The sequence below is a fragment of the Pan troglodytes genome, chromosome 7, assembly GCF_028858775.2.
Source record: "Pan troglodytes isolate AG18354 chromosome 7, NHGRI_mPanTro3-v2.0_pri, whole genome shotgun sequence".
Classification (NCBI taxonomy): Eukaryota; Metazoa; Chordata; class Mammalia; order Primates; family Hominidae; genus Pan; species Pan troglodytes.
Window position 1 is genome coordinate 94,624,446 of NC_072405.2, and position 21,216 is coordinate 94,645,661.

Genomic DNA, 21,216 nt, shown 5'->3' on the forward strand with positions numbered 1-21,216 from the left:
TGCAGGGTCTGCTGCCGTTGTGGCACCGAGTACCTGGTGTCCTCCTCGGGCCGCTGTGTACGCGACCAGTTGTGTTATTATCACTGGGGGCGGGTCCGCTGGAGCCAGGTGGCTGGAGGCCGGGTTAGCCAGTACACCTGCTGTGCAGCTGCTCCTGGCTCTGTGGGCTGCCAGGTGGCAAAGCAGCACGTGCGGGACGGCCGCAAGGACAGCCTCGATGGCTTCGTGGAGACCTTCAAGAAAGAGTGGTCCAGAGACGCTTATCCAGGAATCTACGCCTTGGACTGTGAGATGTGCTACACCACGCATGGCCTAGAGCTGACCCGCGTCACCGTGGTGGACGCCGACATGCGAGTGGTGTACGACACCTTCGTCAAGCCCGACAACGAGATCGTGGACTACAACACCAGGTTTTCCGGAGTCACCGAGGCCGACGTCGCCAAGACGAGCATCACCTTGCCCCAAGTCCAAGCCATCCTGCTGAGCTTTTTCAGCGCCCAAACCATCCTCATCGGGCACAGCCTGGAGAGCGATCTGCTGGCCCTGAAGCTCATCCACAGCACCGTGCTGGACACGGCCGTGCTCTTCCCGCACTACCTGGGTTTCCCCTACAAGCGTTCCCTCAGGAATCTCGCGGCCGACTACCTGGGACAGATCATCCAGGACAGCCAGGACGGCCACAACTCCAGCGAGGACGCAAACGCCTGCCTGCAGCTGGTGATGTGGAAGGTCCGACAGCGTGCCCAGATCCAGCCACGCCACCGGTCCGCCTCTCCCGCCGCCCTGGCCTGTCCTCGGCCCAAGGCCCCTTCCACAACCGCCATCAGTCCCGAGAGCTCACCCTGTCCACCTCGCCACAAGGCCAAAGAAACCGGAGCAGTCGACGGCAGGAGAGGGCAAAAAGCCAAGAGTAACCCCAACCGGCCACTCCCAGTCCCCCGGAATCCCTGCCGCGGACCCTCGGGCCTGTCCCCATCCCTCTGCCCTTCCCAGACCTCTGTCCTTCCACTAATCGCCTCCCGCAGCACCGAGCCGCCACTCCCAGTCCCCCGAGTCCCTGCCGCGCCCCCTCGCGCCTGTCCACATCCCTCTGCCCATCCGAGACCTCTGTCCTTACACCACTAGCCACCCCACGTGGGACTTCCATGGCCTCTGAGTACAAGTCCAGCCCTCCGGCCCACCAACTTTCTGAATGTGTGCTTACCTGTTTTTCTCGAGAGGCACCACAGTGAGGTGGGTGAAGCACTTAGGCTCTGGAGTTAGATATCTGGGTTCAAGGCCAAATTCCACCACTTATTAGGTTTCTAATATTGCACAGATAATGTCTTTGCGCTTCTACCTTTTGATCCTTAAAGTGTGATCAAAAGAGACTTAGACTCCCAAATCATAATAATGGGAAACTTTAACAGCCCTCTGTAAACATTAGACAGAACAACGAGACAGAAATCTACAAAGGATATCCAGGAATTGAACTCAGCTCTGCACCAAGCAGACCTAGGAGACATCTACAGAACGCTCCACCCCAAATCGACAGAATATACATGCTTCTCAGCACCACATCACACTTATTTCCACATTGACCACATAGTTGGAAGGAAAGCACTCCTCAGTAAATGTAAAATAACAGAAATTACTACAAACGGTCTTTCAGACCACATTGCCATCAAAGTAGACCTCAGGATAAAGAAACTCACTCAAAACCGCTCAACTGCATGGAAACCGGACAACCTGCTCCTGAATGAGTACTGGGTACATAACGAAATGAAGGCAGAAAGAAAGATATTCTCTGAAACCAATGAAAACAAAGGCACAACATACCAGAATCTCTGGGTCACATTTAAAGCAGTGTGTAGAGGGAAATTTATAGCACTAATTGCCCACGAGAGAAAGCAGGAAAAATCAAAAATGCATACCCTAACATCACCATTAAAAGAATGAGAGAAGCAAGAGCAAACACATTCAAAAACTAGCAGAAGGCAAGAAATAACTAAGATCTGAGCAGAACTGGTGGAGATAGAGACACAATAAACCCTTCAACAAATCAATGAATCCAGGAGCGGGTTTTTTGCAGTGATCAACAAAATTGATAGAGCACTAGCAAGACTAAGAAACAAGAGAAGAAAGAAGAATCAAACAGATGCAGTAAAAAATGATAAAGGGGATATCACCACCGATCCCACAGAAATACAAACTACCATCAGACAATACTATCAGCACCTCTAAGCTAATGAACTAGAAAACCTAGAAGAAATGGATAAATTCCTGGACGCATACAACCTCCCCAGAGTAAACCAGGAAGAAGTTGAATGCCTGAGTAGACCACTAACAGGCTCTGAAATTGAGGCAATAATTAACAGCCTATCAAGCAATAAAACTCCAGGACCAGACGGATTCACAGCCAAATTCTACCAGAAGGACAAGGAGGAGCTGGTACCATGCCTTCTGAAACTATTCCAATCAACAGAAAAAGAGGGAATCCTCCCTCACTCATTTCATGAGGCCGGCATCATCCTGATCCCAAAGCCTGAGAGAAACACAACCCAAAAATAGGATTTTAGGCCTATGTCCCTGAGGAACATCGATGGGAAAATCCTCCCTAAAATACCGGAAAAACGAATCCAGCAGCACATCAAAGGGCTTATCCATCATGATGCAGTGGGCTTCATCCCTGACATGCAAGGCTTGTCCATCATATGCAAAACAATAAACATAATCCAGCATATAATCAGAACCAAAGACAGAAACTGCGTGATTATCTCAACAGATGCAGAAAAGGCCTTTGACAAAATTCAACAGCCCTTCATGCCAACAACTCTCAATAAATTAGGTATTGATGGGACATCTCCCAAAATAATAAGGGCTATTTAGGGCAAACCCACAGCCAATATCATACTGAATGGGCAAAAAGTGGAAGCATTCCCTTTGCAAACTGCCACAAGACAGGGATGCCCTCTCTCACCACTCCTATTCAACATAGTGTTGGAACTTCTGCCCAGGGCAATCAGGCAGGAGAAAGAAATAAAGGGAAATCAATTAGGAAAAGAGGAAGTCAAATTGTCCCTGTTTGCAGATGACATGATTGAATATTTAGAAAACCCCATCGTCTCAGCCCAAAATCTCCTTAAGCTGATAAGCAACTTCAGCAAAGTCTCAGGATACAAAATCGAGGTGCAAAAATCACAAGCATTCTTATACACCAATAACAGGCAAACAGAGAGCCAAATCATGAGTGAGCTCCCATTCACAATTGCTTCAAAGAGAATAAAACGCCTAGGAATCCAACTAACAAGGGATGTGAAGGACCTCTTCCAGGAGAACTACCAAGCATTGCTCCACGAACTAAAAGAGGAGACAAACAAATGGAAGAATATTCCACCATCACGGATTGGAAGAATCAATATCGTGAAAATGGCCATACTGCCCAAGGTAAATTATAGATTCAATGCCATCCCCATCAAACTACCAATGACTTTCTTCACAGAACTGGAAAAAACTGCTTTAAAGCTCATATGGAACCACAAAACGGCCCCCACTGCCAACATATTCCTAAGCCAAAAGAACAACGATGGAGGCATCAAGCTGTCCGACTTCAAGCTACAGTAGAAGGCTACAGTAACCAAAGAGCATGCTATCGGTTGCCGTTTTGGTTACCGTAGACCAATGGAACAGAATAGAGCCCTCAGAAATAATACGACACATCTACAACCATCTGATCTTTGACAAACCTGACAAAAACAAGAAATGGGGAAAGGATTCCCTATTTAAAAAATGGTGCTGGGAAAACAGGCTAGCCATATGTCGAAAGCTGAAATCGGATCCCTTCCTTACACCTTGTACAAAAATTAATTCAAGACAGAAGAAAGACTTAAATGTTAGATCTTAAACCATACAAACCCTAGGAGAAAACCCAGCCAATACCATTGAGGACACAGGCATGGGCAAGGACCTCATGTCTAAAACGCCAAAAGCAATGGCAACGAAAGCCAACATTGACAAACAGCATCTAATTACACTAAAGACGTTCTGCATAGCTAAAGAAACTCCCATGAGAGTGAACAGGCATCCTGCAGAAAGGGAGAAAATTTTTGCAATCTACTCATCTGACAAAGGGCTAATATCCAGAATCTACTAAGAACTCAAACAGAGTTACAAGAGAAACCAAACAAGCCCATCAACAAGTGGGGGAAGGATATAAAGAGACACTTCTCAAAAGAAGACATTTATGCAGCCAACAGACACATGAAAAAATGCTCATCAACACTGGCCATCAGAGAAATGCAAATCAAATCCGCAATGAGATATCATCTCACACCAGGTAGAAGAGCGATCATTAAAACGTCAGGAAACAACAGGGGCTGGAGAGGTAGTGGACAAATAGGAACACTTTTACACTGTTGGTGGGACTGTAAACTAGTTCAACGGTAGTGGAAGATAGTGTGGTGAATCCTCAAGGATCTCGAAATAGAAATACCTTTTGACCCAGCCATCCCATTACTGGGTATATATACCCATAGGATTAGAAATCATGCTGCTAAAAGGACACACGCAGACGTATGTTTATTGCGGCACCATTCACAGTAGCAAAGACTTGGAACCAACCCAGATGTCCATCAATGATAGACTGGATTAAGAAAATGTGGCACAAATACACCATGGAATACTATGCAGCCATGAAAAAGCATGAGTTCATGCCCTTTGGAGGGACACGGATGAAGCTGGAAACCATCATTCTTAGCAAACTATAGCAAGGACAAAAAAACCAAACACCGCATGTTCTCATTCATAGGTGGGAATTGAAGTATGAGAACGCTTGGACACAGAAAGGGGAACATCACACACCGGGGCCTGTCATGGGCGTGGGGAGGGGGAGGGATAGCATTAAGAGATATACCTAATGTAAATGACTAGTGAATGGGTGCAACACACCAACCAGGTGAATCTTGGAAGGCAAAAGCTACTGAATTTAGCGAATTTGTGGAGGCATTCCCAGAAATCAGCCAGGTGAAGTATCACACAACCGAAGACTGCACCACTCCTCTAAGGCAGCACTATGCGGCAAACCCAGACGGCCACTCTTCTCACCCCTCCTCCGTTGGCTGTTCTGGGTAATGTGGTTCAAAAGTCACGTAGGCAACTGCAAAAATAGCTGAAATGGAGTAAGGGCTTCAGGCTGGTGACTAGCAGAGGTCCACCTGACCCCTGTAAGCTGCTGAACAAGAAGGGCTGCCAGAAGTGTCCCCCTAGGGAATTTGGTGGAGACGAAGACCCGCTCACTGGACAAGGGTTCCTCACAGGAGACGCCCGAGCGGAAGAAACGGGCTGTGAGCCACGCCCTTTCACCCTCCGCTACCCCGCCCTGGGCTGGTGAAGGTGCGCGTAAGGATGAGGACTACTGAGCCCTGAAGAAATAAATCCTTCCCCTTTGACCCCAAGGAGGATTGCCTGTGAGGATCTTCAACGAGTCTACCCGTGTCTAGACACGGGAGCAGGTCTGTCCGGCACAGCACCTCCCTCAAGGAGGAGAAGAGTGAGGAGAAAGGAAACTCAAGTCTGACCATTCTGTCCTGGGAGAGAACAGGAGGATCTCATCTCTCATCTGTCCAAGCATGGCAAGGAGACTTTCTCTCATCTTTCCAAGCAAGATGACTTTTTATAATTAGGAAACAAAAAGAATTTAGAAGGCATGAAAGCAGCCCGTAAGGTGCATTCCTAAGGACTGCCCATTGAAACTGACAAAATTGCCCTTGTTTGATGAGAGGAATGAGCAGAGCACTGAGGTGGTGAACAGGGATCTAGTGAGACTTTCCCAGCATGTTTCTACCAAAGCTTTCTCTAAGCTTCTCGGAACACTCTCCTAATAAGCAGATGTTTGGCCCTTCAGAAAGTCAACAAGCAAAATGCCTTGAGTGTCCCAAAACACTGATGCCATGATGTTGGCTCCTGACTGGCCTCCTTTTCCTTTGACTGGACCACTGCCACCTCTCGGTAGCCGTCGCTTTGATGATGCTTTGCATTCGAGGTCATATTGGTAAAGCCATGTTCCAACTTCCGGTTACAATTTGTCAGAGGGATGCGTCAGGATCGTGATCCCTCCTGTTTAAAATTTCCACTGATAGCTCTCGTCGTAACTGCAGCTGATCTGGGCACAGTGGTTTTCACAGCCACTGCAGGATTCATCTCCCACATCTTCTCACCTCTTCTTGAAACAAGCTATACATTCGTAAAGAGTTCATTTCTTTGGGGTAGTGTCCTTAGAAGCTTTTGTTAAAACATCAATGATTTCTTCATTCTTCCACCCAAGCTTCACCAGAAATTTGATGTTTGCTCTTGCTGCAATTTTCGTGGAATTCATGTTGCTCTGATAGGAGTCCTTTTCAGTGGATGTCTCATCCTTCTCAGTGCCTCAAACTAGATCTAGTTCAGAAAGGTTATAAGAAGTTCGGACAAGTTCATTTGAGTGCAAACCAGTGGAAACCCATGCATAGTTTCTTCACCATGTGCATTTTCTATGAACCTTTTGAAGAACCCCTGTGTTGAACATTGCCCAAGTCGTGGGAGAGAAGTGGGTGCGGTCCACTTCCTGTCCTCAATTTGCCCTCAGCGGAGGAGTGCACAGAGCAGGGAAACGCAACCCCAGAGAGATCCTGCCCTGCAGCATGCAGCAGACTGCTGGCCCAGTCCTGGCTCCATGGGGTGCTGTGTGGGCCCAAGCAAGTTGACCAAACTCCCTGACGCTGAAATGAATCCTAGGTGGCCCAATTCCAGTAGCCATGATAGGACTGCCCTGCAGGGACAGTTAATTAACTCAGGAAAAGCAACCTAGCTCCAAGGTTAGCAACCAGGAGTTCCAGTTGATTCCATTAGTGCACCCCTTGAGGCATTCCCAAGCTGGAGTCTGGTGGAAGATGAGGCTCAGTGTGATTGGATGGAAGCACCAACCTATCAAGGAGAAGTCCCACCCACTCTGCCCTGTGCGTCTATAAAGGCGACGGGTGGCGGGGGCGGCACTCATTGAAGCCGCCAGTTGGGAGAGGAGCAGAGCCAGGCCGGTGCTCCCGAAGGCAGCAAGATGTTGCGAGCCACAGCTCCCTGCTGGTTCCCACCTGGATACCCAGAAGCTAAGAAGGTGGCCGAGGAGGCGGCCCTGGAGGCAAGAAGCCGCCAGTTGGGAGCGGAGCAGAGCCAGGCCGGTGCTCCCGAAGGCAGCAAGATGTTGCGAGCCACAGCTCCCTGCTGGTTCCCACCTGGATACCCAGAAGCTAAGAAGGTGGCCGAGGAGGCGGCCCTCGAGGCTCCAGAATTCCCCCTGCCCTCTCATCAGCCTGCCCAGATCTTCGGGCTCCGGGTGCCCCAGATGCACAACCAGGCCTCCGCATTTGTGGACATCCAGGCGGAGCCCCAGAACAGGGGTCCGGCGGTGCCCCCAGCATATCTCAAGATGGTGACGGAGGCGTCCTACTTCCCTGCGCAGAGGGGATCGGCCTGCTGCTTGCCAGCCGCCCCAAGGCTGACAGAGAGGCCCTCGGGATTCCGCATCTCAGCCCCCAGGAAGAGGAAGACGATCGCCCAGTCTTCCAGCCCTTGCTTGGTCACAGGTTGCACAGATGCCAAGAGAACCCGGGTGGCCAGCAGCAGCCAACGCTCCAGTGGCTCCAAGGTCGGCAGACAGCCAGGGAAGACGCGCAACAGGTCAGGGATGGCATGCAAGACCACCACCACCATCAGCTCTAAGCGAATCGTCCGTCGTCCATCCCTACCGAGTTTGAAGAAACCTCTTATCCTCCGAAGGTCTGGGTGCCAAGTCCCCACCGTCCTCCGCCGAGGCTATCTCCAACTGTTCACCGAAGAGTGTCTCAAGTTCTGCGCCTCCAAGCAGGAGGCCGTGGAGAAGGCGCTGAACGAGGAGAAGGTGGCCTACGACTGCAGCCCCAACAAGAACAGGTACCTGAACGTGGTCCTGAACACCCTCAAGAGACTGAAGGGCCTGACCCCCAGCTCCATGCCGGGCCTCAGCAGGGCCGCCCTGTACAGCCGCCTCCAGGAGTTCCTGCTCAGCCAGGACCAGCTCAAGGAGAACGGCTACCCCTTCCCGCACCCCGAGTGGCCCGGAGGCGCCGTCCTCTTCACTGGCCAGGGGAAGGGGCCCGGCGACTCCTCCTGCAGGGTCTGCTGCCGTTGTGGCACCGAGTACCTGGTGTCCTCCTCGGGCCGCTGTGTACGCGACCAGTTGTGTTATTATCACTGGGGGCGGGTCCGCTGGAGCCAGGTGGCTGGAGGCCGGGTTAGCCAGTACACCTGCTGTGCAGCTGCTCCTGGCTCTGTGGGCTGCCAGGTGGCAAAGCAGCACGTGCGGGACGGCCGCAAGGATAGCCTCGATGGCTTCGTGGAGACCTTCAAGAAAGAGTGGTCCAGAGACGCTTATCCAGGAATCTACGCCTTGGACTGTGAGATGTGCTACACCACGCATGGCCTAGAGCTGACCCGCGTCACCGTGGTGGACGCCGACATGCGAGTGGTGTACGACACCTTCGTCAAGCCCGACAACGAGATCGTGGACTACAACACCAGGTTTTCCGGAGTCACCGAGGCCGACGTCGCCAAGACGAGCATCACCTTGCCCCAAGTCCAAGCCATCCTGCTGAGCTTTTTCAGCGCCCAAACCATCCTCATCGGGCACAGCCTGGAGAGCGATCTGCTGGCCCTGAAGCTCATCCACAGCACCGTGCTGGACACGGCCGTGCTCTTCCCGCACTACCTGGGTTTCCCCTACAAGCGTTCCCTCAGGAATCTCGCGGCCGACTACCTGGGACAGATCATCCAGGACAGCCAGGACGGCCACAACTCCAGTGAGGACGCAAACGCCTGCCTGCAGCTGGTGATGTGGAAGGTCCGACAGCGTGCCCAGATCCAGCCACGCCACCGGTCCGCCTCTCCCGCCGCCCTGGCCTGTCCTCGGCCCAAGGCCCCTTCCACAACCGCCATCAGTCCCGAGAGCTCACCCTGTCCACCTCGCCACAAGGCCAAAGAAACCGGAGCAGTCGACGGCAGGAGAGGGCAAAAAGCCAAGAGTAACCCCAACCGGCCACTCCCAGTCCCCCGGAATCCCTGCCGCGGACCCTCGGGCCTGTCCCCATCCCTCTGCCCTTCCCAGACCTCTGTCCTTCCACTAATCGCCTCCCGCAGCACCGAGCCGCCACTCCCAGTCCCCCGAGTCCCTGCCGCGCCCCCTCGCGCCTGTCCACATCCCTCTGCCCATCCGAGACCTCTGTCCTTACACCACTAGCCACCCCACGTGGGACTTCCATGGCCTCTGAGTACAAGTCCAGCCCTCCGGCCCACCAACTTTCTGAATGTGTGCTTACCTGTTTTTCTCGAGAGGCACCACAGTGAGGTGGGTGAAGCACTTAGGCTCTGGAGTTAGATATCTGGGTTCAAGGCCAAATTCCACCACTTATTAGGTTTCTAATATTGCACAGATAATGTCTTTGCGCTTCTACCTTTTGATCCTTAAAGTGTGATCAAAAGAGACTTAGACTCCCAAATCATAATAATGGGAAACTTTAACAGCCCTCTGTAAACATTAGACAGAACAACGAGACAGAAATCTACAAAGGATATCCAGGAATTGAACTCAGCTCTGCACCAAGCGGACCTAGGAGACATCTACAGAACGCTCCACCCCAAATCGACAGAACATACATGCTTCTCAGCACCACATCACACTTATTTCCACATTGACCACATAGTTGGAAGGAAAGCACTCCTCAGTAAATGTAAAATAACAGAAATTACTACAAACGGTCTTTCAGACCACATTGCAATCAAAGTAGACCTCAGGATAAAGAAACTCACTCAAAACCGCTCAACTGCATGGAAACCGGACAACCTGCTCCTGAATGAGTACTGGGTACATAACGAAATGAAGGCAGAAAGAAAGATATTCTCTGAAACCAATGAAAACAAAGGCACAACATACCAGAATCTCTGGGTCACATTTAAAGCAGTGTGTAGAGGGAAATTTATAGCACTAATTGCCCACGAGAGAAAGCAGGAAAAATCAAAAATGCATACCCTAACATCACCATTAAAAGAATGAGAGAAGCAAGAGCAAACACATTCAAAAACTAGCAGAAGGCAAGAAATAACTAAGATCTGAGCAGAACTGGTGGAGATAGAGACACAATAAACCCTTCAACAAATCAATGAATCCAGGAGCGGGTTTTTTGCAGTGATCAACAAAATTGATAGAGCACTAGCAAGACTAAGAAACAAGAGAAGAAAGAAGAATCAAACAGATGCAGTAAAAAATGATAAAGGGGATATCACCACCGATCCCACAGAAATACAAACTACCATCAGACAATACTATCAGCACCTCTAAGCTAATGAACTAGAAAACCTAGAAGAAATGGATAAATTCCTGGACGCATACAACCTCCCCAGAGTAAACCAGGAAGAAGTTGAATGCCTGAGTAGACCACTAACAGGCTCTGAAATTGAGGCAATAATTAACAGCCTATCAAGCAATAAAACTCCAGGACCAGACGGATTCACAGCCGAATTCTACCAGAAGGACAAGGAGGAGCTGGTACCATGCCTTCTGAAACTATTCCAATCAACAGAAAAAGAGGGAATCCTCCCTCACTCATTTCATGAGGCCGGCATCATCCTGATCCCAAAGCCTGAGAGAAACACAACCCAAAAATAGGATTTTAGGCCTATGTCCCTGAGGAACATCGATGGGAAAATCCTCCATAAAATACCGGAAAAACGAATCCAGCAGCACATCAAAGGGCTTATCCATCATGATGCAGTGGGCTTCATCCCTGACATGCAAGGCTTGTCCATCATATGCAAAACAATAAACATAATCCAGCATATAATCAGAACCAAAGACAGAAACTGCGTGATTATCTCAACAGATGCAGAAAAGGCCTTTGACAAAATTCAACAGCCCTTCATGCCAACAACTCTCAATAAATTAGGTATTGATGGGACATCTCCCAAAATAATAAGGGCTATTTAGGGCAAACCCACAGCCAATATCATACTGAATGGGCAAAAAGTGGAAGCATTCCCTTTGCAAACTGCCACAAGACAGGGATGCCCTCTCTCACCACTCCTATTCAACATAGTGTTGGAACTTCTGCCCAGGGCAATCAGGCAGGAGAAAGAAATAAAGGGAAATCAATTAGGAAAAGAGGAAGTCAAATTGTCCCTGTTTGCAGATGACATGATTGAATATTTAGAAAACCCCATCGTCTCAGCCCAAAATCTCCTTAAGCTGATAAGCAACTTCAGCAAAGTCTCAGGATACAAAATCGAGGTGCAAAAATCACAAGCATTCTTATACACCAATAACAGGCAAACAGAGAGCCAAATCATGAGTGAGCTCCCATTCACAATTGCTTCAAAGAGAATAAAACGCCTAGGAATCCAACTAACAAGGGATGTGAAGGACCTCTTCAAGGAGAACTACCAAGCATTGCTCCACGAACTAAAAGAGGAGACAAACAAATGGAAGAATATTCCACCATCACGGATTGGAAGAATCAATATCGTGAAAATGGCCATACTGCCCAAGGTAAATTATAGATTCAATGCCATCCCCATCAAACTACCAATGACTTTCTTCACAGAACTGGAAAAAACTGCTTTAAAGCTCATATGGAACCACAAAACGGCCCCCACTGCCAACATATTCCTAAGCCAAAAGAACAACGATGGAGGCATCAAGCTGTCCGACTTCAAGCTACAGTAGAAGGCTACAGTAACCAAAGAGCATGCTATCGGTTGCCGTTTTGGTTACCGTAGACCAATGGAACAGAATAGAGCCCTCAGAAATAATACGACACATCTACAACCATCTGATCTTTGACAAACCTGACAAAAACAAGAAATGGGGAAAGGATTCCCTATTTAAAAAATGGTGCTGGGAAAACAGGCTAGCCATATGTCGAAAGCTGAAATCGGATCCCTTCCTTACACCTTGTACAAAAATTAATTCAAGACAGATGAAAGGCTTAAATGTTAGATCTTAAACCATACAAACCCTAGGAGAAAACCCAGCCAATGCCATTGAGGACACAGGCATGGGCAAGGACCTCATGTCTAAAACGCCAAAAGCAATGGCAACGAAAGCCAACATTGACAAACAGCATCTAATTACACTAAAGACGTTCTGCATAGCTAAAGAAACTCCCATGAGAGTGAACAGGCATCCTGCAGAAAGGGAGAACATTTTTGCAATCTACTCATCTGACAAAGGGCTAATATCCAGAATCTACTAAGAACTCAAACAGAGTTACAAGAGAAACCAAACAAGCCCATCAACAAGTGGGGGAAGGATATAAAGAGACACTTCTCAAAAGAAGACATTTATGCAGCCAACAGACACATGAAAAAATGCTCATCAACACTGGCCATCAGAGAAATGCAAATCAAATCCGCAATGAGATATCATCTCACACCAGGTAGAAGAGCGATCATTAAAACGTCAGGAAACAACAGGTGCTGGAGAGGTAGTGGACAAATAGGAACACTTTTACACTGTTGGTGGGACTGTAAACTAGTTCAACGGTAGTGGAAGATAGTGTGGTGAATCCTCAAGGATCTCGAAATAGAAATACCTTTTGACCCAGCCATCCCATTACTGGGTATATATACCCATAGGATTAGAAATCATGCTGCTAAAAGGACACACGCAGACGTATGTTTATTGCGGCACCATTCACAGTAGCAAAGACTTGGAACCAACCCAGATGTCCATCAATGATAGACTGGATTAAGAAAATGTGGCACAAATACACCATGGAATACTATGCAGCCATGAAAAAGCATGAGTTCATGCCCTTTGGAGGGACACGGATGAAGCTGGAAACCATCATTCTTAGCATACCATAGCAAGGACAAAAAAACCAAACGCCGCATGTTCTCATTCATAGGTGGGAATTGAAGTATGAGAACGCTTGGACACAGAAAGGGGAACATCACACACCGGGGCCTGTCATGGGCGTGGGGAGGGGGAGGGATAGCATTAAGAGATATACCTAATGTAAATGACTAGTGAATGGGTGCAACACACCAACCAGGTGAATCTTGGAAGGCAAAAGCTACTGAATTTAGCGAATTTGTGGAGGCATTCCCAGAAATCAGCCAGGTGAAGTATCACACAACCGAAGACTGCACCACTCCTCTAAGGCAGCACTATGCGGCAAACCCAGACGGCCACTCTTCTCACCCCTCCTCCGTTGGCTGTTCCGGGTAATGTGGTTCAAAAGTCACCTAGGCAACTGCAAAAATAGCTGAAATGGAGTAAGGGCTTCAGGCTGGTGACTAGCAGAGGTCCACCTGACCCCCGTAAGCTGCTGAACAAGAAGGGCTGCCAGAAGTGTCCCCCTAGGGAATTTGGTGGAGACAAAGACCCGCTCACTGGACAAGGGTTCCTCCCAGGAGACGCCCGAGCGGAAGAAACGGGCTGTGAGCCACGCCCTTTCACCCTCCGCTACCCCGCCCTGGGCTGGTGAAGGTGCGCGTAAGGATGAGGACTACTGAGCCCTGAAGAAATAAATCCTTCCCCTTTGACCCCAAGGAGGATTGCCTGTGAGGATCTTCAACGAGTCTACCCGTGTCTAGACACGGGAGCAGGTCTGTCCGGCACAGCACCTCCCTCAAGGAGGAGAAGAGTGAGGAGAAAGGAAACTCAAGTCTGACCATTCTGTCCTGGGAGAGAACAGGAGGATCTCATCTCTCATCTGTCCAAGCATGGCAAGGAGACTTTCTCTCATCTTTCCAAGCAAGATGACTTTTTATAATTAGGAAACAAAAAGAATTTAGAAGGCATGAAAGCAGCCCGTAAGGTGCATTCCTAAGGACTGCCCATTGAAACTGACAAAATTGCCCTTGTTTGATGAGAGGAATGAGCAGAGCACTGAGGTGGTGAACAGGGATCTAGTGAGACTTTCCCAGCATGTTTCTACCAAAGCTTTCTCTAAGCTTCTCGGAACACTCTCCTAATAAGCAGATGTTTGGCCCTTCAGAAAGTCAACAAGCAAAATGCCTTGAGTGTCCCAAAACACTGATGCCATGATGTTGGCTCCTGACTGGCCTCCTTTTCCTTTGACTGGACCACTGCCACCTCTCGGTAGCCGTCGCTTTGATGATGCTTTGCATTCGAGGTCATATTGGTAAAGCCATGTTCCAACTTCCGGTTACAATTTGTCAGAGGGATGCGTCAGGATCGTGATCCCTCCTGTTTAAAATTTCCACTGATAGCTCTCGTCGTAACTGCAGCTGATCTGGGCACAGTGGTTTTCACAGCCACTGCAGGATTCATCTCCCACATCTTCTCACCTCTTCTTGAAACAAGCTATACATTCGTAAAGAGTTCATTTCTTTGGGGTAGTGTCCTTAGAAGCTTTTGTTAAAACATCAATGATTTCTTCATTCTTCCACCCAAGCTTCACCAGAAATTTGATGTTTGCTCTTGCTGCAATTTTCGTGGAATTCATGTTGCTCTGATAGGAGTCCTTTTCAGTGGATGTCTCATCCTTCTCAGTGCCTCAAACTAGATCTAGTTCAGAAAGGTTATAAGAAGTTCGGACAAGTTTATTTGAGTGCAAACCAGCGGAAACCCATGCATAGTTTCTTCACCATGTGCATTTTCTATGAACCTTTTGAAGAACCCCTGTGTTGAACATTGCCCAAGTCGTGGGAGAGAAGTGGGTGCGGTCCACTTCCTGTCCTCAATTTGCCCTCAGCGGAGGAGTGCACAGAGCAGGGAAACGCAGCCCCAGAGAGATCCTGCCCTGCAGCATGCAGCAGACTGCTGGCCCAGTCCTGGCTCCATGGGGTGCTGTGTGGGCCCAAGCAAGTTGACCAAACTCCCTGACGCTGAAATGAATCCTAGGTGGCCCAATTCCAGTAGCCATGATAGGACTGCCCTGCAGGGACAGTTAATTAACTCAGGAAAAGCAACCTAGCTCCAAGGTTAGCAACCAGGAGTTCCAGTTGATTCCATTAGTGCACCCCTTGAGGCATTCCCAAGCTGGAGTCTGGTGGAAGATGAGGCTCAGTGTGATTGGATGGAAGCACCAACCTATCAAGGAGAAGTCCCACCCACTCTGCCCTGTGCGTCTATAAAGGCGACGGGTGGCGGCCGCGGAACTCATTGAAGCCGCCAGTTGGGAGAGGAGCAGAGCCAGGCCGGTGCTCCCGAAGGCAGCAAGATGTTGCGAGCCACAGCTCCCTGCTGGTTCCCACCTGGATACCCAGAAGCTAAGAAGGTGGCCGAGGAGGCGGCCCTGGAGGCAAGAAGCCGCCAGTTGGGAGCGGTGCAGAGCCAGGCCGGTGCTCCCGAAGGCAGCAAGATGTTGCGAGCCACAGCTCCCTGCTGGTTCCCACCTGGATACCCAGAAGCTAAGAAGGTGGCCGAGGAGGCGGCCCTGGAGGCAAGAAGCCGCCAGTTGGGAGCGGAGCAGAGCCAGGCCGGTGCTCCCGAAGGCAGCAAGATGTTGCGAGCCACAGCTCCCTGCTGGTTCCCACCTGGATACCCAGAAGCTAAGAAGGTGGCCGAGGAGGCGGCCCTCGAGGCTCCAGAATTCCCCCTGCCCTCTCATCAGCCTGCCCAGAGCTTCGGGCTCCGGGTGCCCCAGATGCACAACCAGGCCTCCGCATTTGTGGACATCCAGGCGGAGCCCCAGAACATGGGTCCGGCGGTGCCCCCAGCGTGTCTCAAGATGGTGACGGAGGCGTCCTACTTCCCTGCGCAGAGGGGATCGGCCTGCTGCTTGCCAGCCGCCCCAAGGCTGACAGAGAGGCCCTCGGGAGTCCGATTCTCAGCCCCAAGTAAGAGGAAGACGATCGCCCACGCTTCCAGCCCTTGCTTGGTCACAGGTTGCACAGATGCCAAGAGAACCCGGGTGGCCAGCAGCAGCCAACGCTCCAGTGGCTCCAAGGTCGGCAGACAGCCAGGGAAGACGCGCAACAGGTCAGGGATGGCATGCAAGACCACCACCACCATCAGCTCTAAGCGAATCGTCCGTCGTCCATCCCTACCGAGTTTGAAGAAACCTATTATCCTCCGAAGGTCTGGGTGCCAAGTCCCCACCGTCCTCCGCCGAGGCTATCTCCAACTGTTCACCGAAGAGTGTCTCAAGTTCTGCGCCTCCAAGCAGGAGGCCGTGGAGAAGGCGCTGAACGAGGAGAAGGTGGCCTACGACTGCAGCCCCAACAAGAACAGGTACCTGAACGTGGTCCTGAACACCCTCAAGAGACTGAAGGGCCTGACCCCCAGCTCCATGCCGGGCCTCAGCAGGGCCGCCCTGTACAGCCGCCTCCAGGAGTTCCTGCTCAGCCAGGACCAGCTCAAGGAGAACGGCTACCCCTTCCCGCACCCCGAGCGGCCCGGAGGCGCCGTCCTCTTCACTGGCCAGGGGAAGGGGCCCGGCGACTCCTCCTGCAGGGTCTGCTGCCGTTGTGGCACCGAGTACCTGGTGTCCTCCTCGGGCCGCTGTGTACGCGACCAGTTGTGTTATTATCACTGGGGGCGGGTCCGCTCGAGCCAGGTGGCTGGAGGCCGGGTTAGCCAGTACACCTGCTGTGCAGCTGCTCCTGGCTCTGTGGGCTGCCAGGTGGCAAAGCAGCACGTGCGGGACGGCCGCAAGGACAGCCTCGATGGCTTCGTGGAGACCTTCAAGAAAGAGTTGTCCAGAGACGCTTATCCAGGAATCTACGCCTTGGACTGTGAGATGTGCTACACCACGCATGGCCTAGAGCTGACCCGCGTCACCGTGGTGGACGCCGACATGCGAGTGGTGTACGACACCTTCGTCAAGCCCGACAACGAGATCGTGGACTACAACACCAGGTTTTCCGGAGTCACCGAGGCCGACGTCGCCAAGACGAGCATCACCTTGCCCCAAGTGCAAGCCATCCTGCTGAGCTTTTTCAGCGCCCAAACCATCCTCATCGGGCACAGCCTGGAGAGCGATCTGCTGGCCCTGAAGCTCATCCACAGCACCGTGCTGGACACGGCCGTGCTCTTCCCGCACTACCTGGGTTTCCCCTACAAGCGTTCCCTCAGGAATCTCGCGGCCGACTACCTGGGACAGATCATCCAGGACAGCCAGGACGGCCACAACTCCAGCGAGGACGCAAACGCCTGCCTGCAGCTGGTGATGTGGAAGGTCCGACAGCGTGCCCAGATCCAGCCACGCCACCGGTCCGCCTCTCCCGCCGCCCTGGCCTGTCCTTGGCCCCAGGCCCCTTCCACAACCGCCATCAGTCCCGAGAGCTCACCCTGTCCACCTCGCCGCAAGGCCAAAGAAACCGGAGCAGTCGACGGCAGGAGAGGGCAAAAAGCCAAGAGTAACCCCAACCGGCCACTCCCAGTCCCCCGGAATCCCTGCCGCGGACCCTCGGGCCTGTCCCCATCCCTCTGCCCTTCCCAGACCTCTGTCCTTCCACTAATCGCCTCCCGCAGCACCGAGCCGCCACTCCCAGTCCCCCGAGTCCCTGCCGCGCCCCCTCGCGCCTGTCCACATCCCTCTGCCCATCCGAGACCTCTGTCCTTACACCACTAGCCACCCCACGTGGGACTTCCATGGCCTCTGAGTACAAGGCCAGCCCCCCGGCCCACCAGCTTTATGAATGTGTGCTTACCTGTTTTTCTCGAGAGGCACCACAGTGAGGTGGGTGAAGCACTTAGGCTCTGGAGTTAGATATCTGGGTTCAAGGCCAAATTCCACCACTTATTAGGTTTCTAATATTGCACAGATAATGTCTTTGCGCTTCTACCTTTTGATCTTTAAAGTGTGATCAAAAGAGACTTAGACTCCCACATCATAATAATGGGAAACTTTAACAGCCCTCTGTAAACATTAGACAGAACAACGAGACCGAAATCTAAAAAGGATATCCAGGAATTGAACTCAGCTCTGCACCAAGCGGACCTAGGAGACATCTACAGAACGCTCCACCCCAAATCGACAGAATATACATGCTTCTCAGCACCACATCACACTTATTTCCACATTGACCACATAGTTGGAAGGAAAGCACTCCTCAGTAAATGTAAAATAACAGAAATTACTACAAACGGTCTTTCAGACCACATTGCCATCAAAGTAGACCTCAGGATAAAGAAACTCACTCAAAACCGCTCAACTGCATGGAAACCGGACAACCTGCTCCTGAATGAGTACTGGGTACATAACGAAATGAAGGCAGAAAGAAAGATATTCTCTGAAACCAATGAAAACAAAGGCACAACATACCAGAATCTCTGGGTCACATTTAAAGCAGTGTGTAGAGGGAAATTTATAGCACTAATTGCCCACGAGAGAAAGCAGGAAAAATCAAAAATGCATACCCTAACATCACCATTAAAAGAATGAGAGAAGCAAGAGCAAACACATTCAAAAACTAGCAGAAGGCAAGAAATAACTAAGATCTGAGCAGAACTGGTGGAGATAGAGACACAATAAACCCTTCAACAAATCAATGAATCCAGGAGCGGGTTTTTTGCAGTGATCAACAAAATTGATAGAGCACTAGCAAGACTAAGAAACAAGAGAAGAAAGAAGAATCAAACAGATGCAGTAAAAAATGATAAAGGGGATATCACCACCGATCCCACAGAAATACAAACTACCATCAGACAATACTATCAGCACCTCTAAGCTAATGAACTAGAAAACCTAGAAGAAATGGATAAATTCCTGGACGCATACAACCTCCCCAGAGTAAACCAGGAAGAAGTTGAATGCCTGAGTAGACCACTAACAGGCTCTGAAATTGAGGCAATAATTAACAGCCTATCAAGCAATAAAACTCCAGGACCAGACGGATTCACAGCCAAATTCTACCAGAAGGACAAGGAGGAGCTGGTACCATGCCTTCTGAAACTATTCCAATCAACAGAAAAAGAGGGAATCCTCCCTCACTCATTTCATGAGGCCGGCATCATCCTGATCCCAAAGCCTGAGAGAAACACAACCCAAAAAGAGAATTTTAGGCCTATGTCCCTGAGGAACATCGATGGGAAAATCCTCCATAAAATACCGGAAAAACGAATCCAGCAGCACATCAAAGGGCTTATCCATCATGATGAAGTGGGCTTCATCCCTGACATGCAAGGCTTGTCCATCATATGCAAAACAATAAACATAATCCAGCATATAATCAGAACCAAAGACAGAAACTGCGTGATTATCTCAACAGATGCAGAAAAGGCCTTTGACAAAATTCAACAGCCCTTCATGCCAACAACTCTCAATAAATTAGGTATTGATGGGACATCTCCCAAAATAATAAGGGCTATTTAGGGCAAACCCACAGCCAATATCATACTGAATGGGCAAAAAGTGGAAGCATTCCCTTTGCAAACTGCCACAAGACAGGGATGCCCTCTCTCACCACTCCTATTCAACATAGTGTTGGAACTTCTGCCCAGGGCAATCAGGCAGGAGAAAGAAATAAAGGGAATTCAATTAGGAAAAGAGGAAGTCCAATTGTCCCTGTTTGCAGATGACATGATTGAATATTTAGAAAACCCCATCGTCTCAGCCCAAAATCTCCTTAAGCTGATAAGCAACTTCAGCAAAGTCTCAGGATACAAAATCGAGGTGCAAAAATCACAAGCATTCTTATACACCAATAACAGGCAAACAGAGAGCCAAATCATGAGTGAGCTCCCATTCACAATTGCTTCAAAGAGAATAAAATGCCTAGGAATCCAACTAACAAGGGATGTGAAGGACCTCTTCAAGGAGAACTACCAAGCATTGCTCCACGAACTAAAAGAGGAGACAAACAAATGGAAGAATATTCCACCATCACGGATTGGAAGAATCAATATCGTGAAAATGGCCATACTGCCCAAGGTAAATTATAGATTCAATGCCATCCCCATCAAACTACCAATGACTTTCTTCACAGAACTGGAAAAAACTGCTTTAAAGCTCATATGGAACCACAAAACGGCCCCCACTGCCAACATATTCCTAAGCCAAAAGAACAACGATGGAGGCATCAAGCTGTCCGACTTCAAGCTACAGTAGAAGGCTACAGTAACCAAAGAGCATGCTATCGGTTGCCGTTTTGGTTACCGTAGACCAATGGAACAGAATAGAGCCCTCAGAAATAATACGACACATCTACAACCATCTGATCTTTGACAAACCTGAGAAAAACAAGAAATGGGGAAAGGATTCCCTATTTAAAAAATGGTGCTGGGAAAACAGGCTAGCCATATGTCGAAAGCTGAAATCGGATCCCTTCCTTACACCTTGTACAAAAATTAATTCAAGACAGAAGAAAGACTTAAATGTTAGATCTTAAACCATACAAACCCTAGGAGAAAACCCAGCCAATACCATTGAGGACACAGGCATGGGCAAGGACCTCATGTCTAAAACGCCAAAAGCAATGGCAACGAAAGCCAACATTGACAAACAGCATCTAATTACACTAAAGACGTTCTGCATAGCTAAAGAAACTCCCATGAGAGTGAACAGGCATCCTGCAGAAAGGGAGAACATTTTTGCAATCTACTCATCTGACAAAGGGCTAATATCCAGAATCTACTAAGAACTCAAACAGAGTTACAAGAGAAACCAAACAAGCCCATCAACAAGTGGGGGAAGGATATAAAGAGACACTTCTCAAAAGAAGACATTTATGCAGCCAACAGACACATGAAAAAATGCTCATCAACACTGGCCATCAGAGAAATGCAAATCAAATCCGCAATGAGATATCATCTCACACCAGGTAGAAGAGCGATCATTAAAACGTCAGGAAACAACAGGGGCTGGAGAGGTAGTGGACAAATAGGAACACTTTTACACTGTTGGTGGGACTGTAAACTAGTTCAACGGTAGTGGAAGATAGTGTGGTGAATCCTCAAGGATCTCGAAATAGAAATACCTTTTGACCCAGCCATCCCATTACTGGGTATATATACCCATAGGATTAGAAATCATGCTGCTAAAAGCACACACGCAGACGTATGTTTATTGCGGCACCATTCACAGTAGCAAAGACTTGGAACCAACCCAGATGTCCATCAATGATAGACTGGATTAAGAAAATGTGGCACAAATACACCATGGAATACTATGCAGCCATGAAAAAGCATGAGTTCATGCCCTTTGGAGGGACACGGATGATGCTGGAAACCATCATTCTTAGCATACCATAGCAAGGACAAAAAAA

At 49.5% G+C, this 21,216-nt stretch overlaps 1 protein-coding gene across 1 annotated transcript; it reads left to right on the top strand.

Annotated features, from left to right (window-relative positions):
• Positions 1 to 16,298: 16,298 nt before the first annotated feature.
• Positions 16,299 to 17,246, top strand: LOC134810769 (exonuclease GOR-like; the record flags this gene model as incomplete). The annotated part of the gene is made up of 1 exon (XM_063816807.1): positions 16,299 to 17,246. A coding segment is annotated over exon 1 (948 nt), but the record flags the coding sequence as incomplete, so codon positions are not given.
• Between the last annotated feature and the right edge of the window lie 3,970 nt (positions 17,247 to 21,216).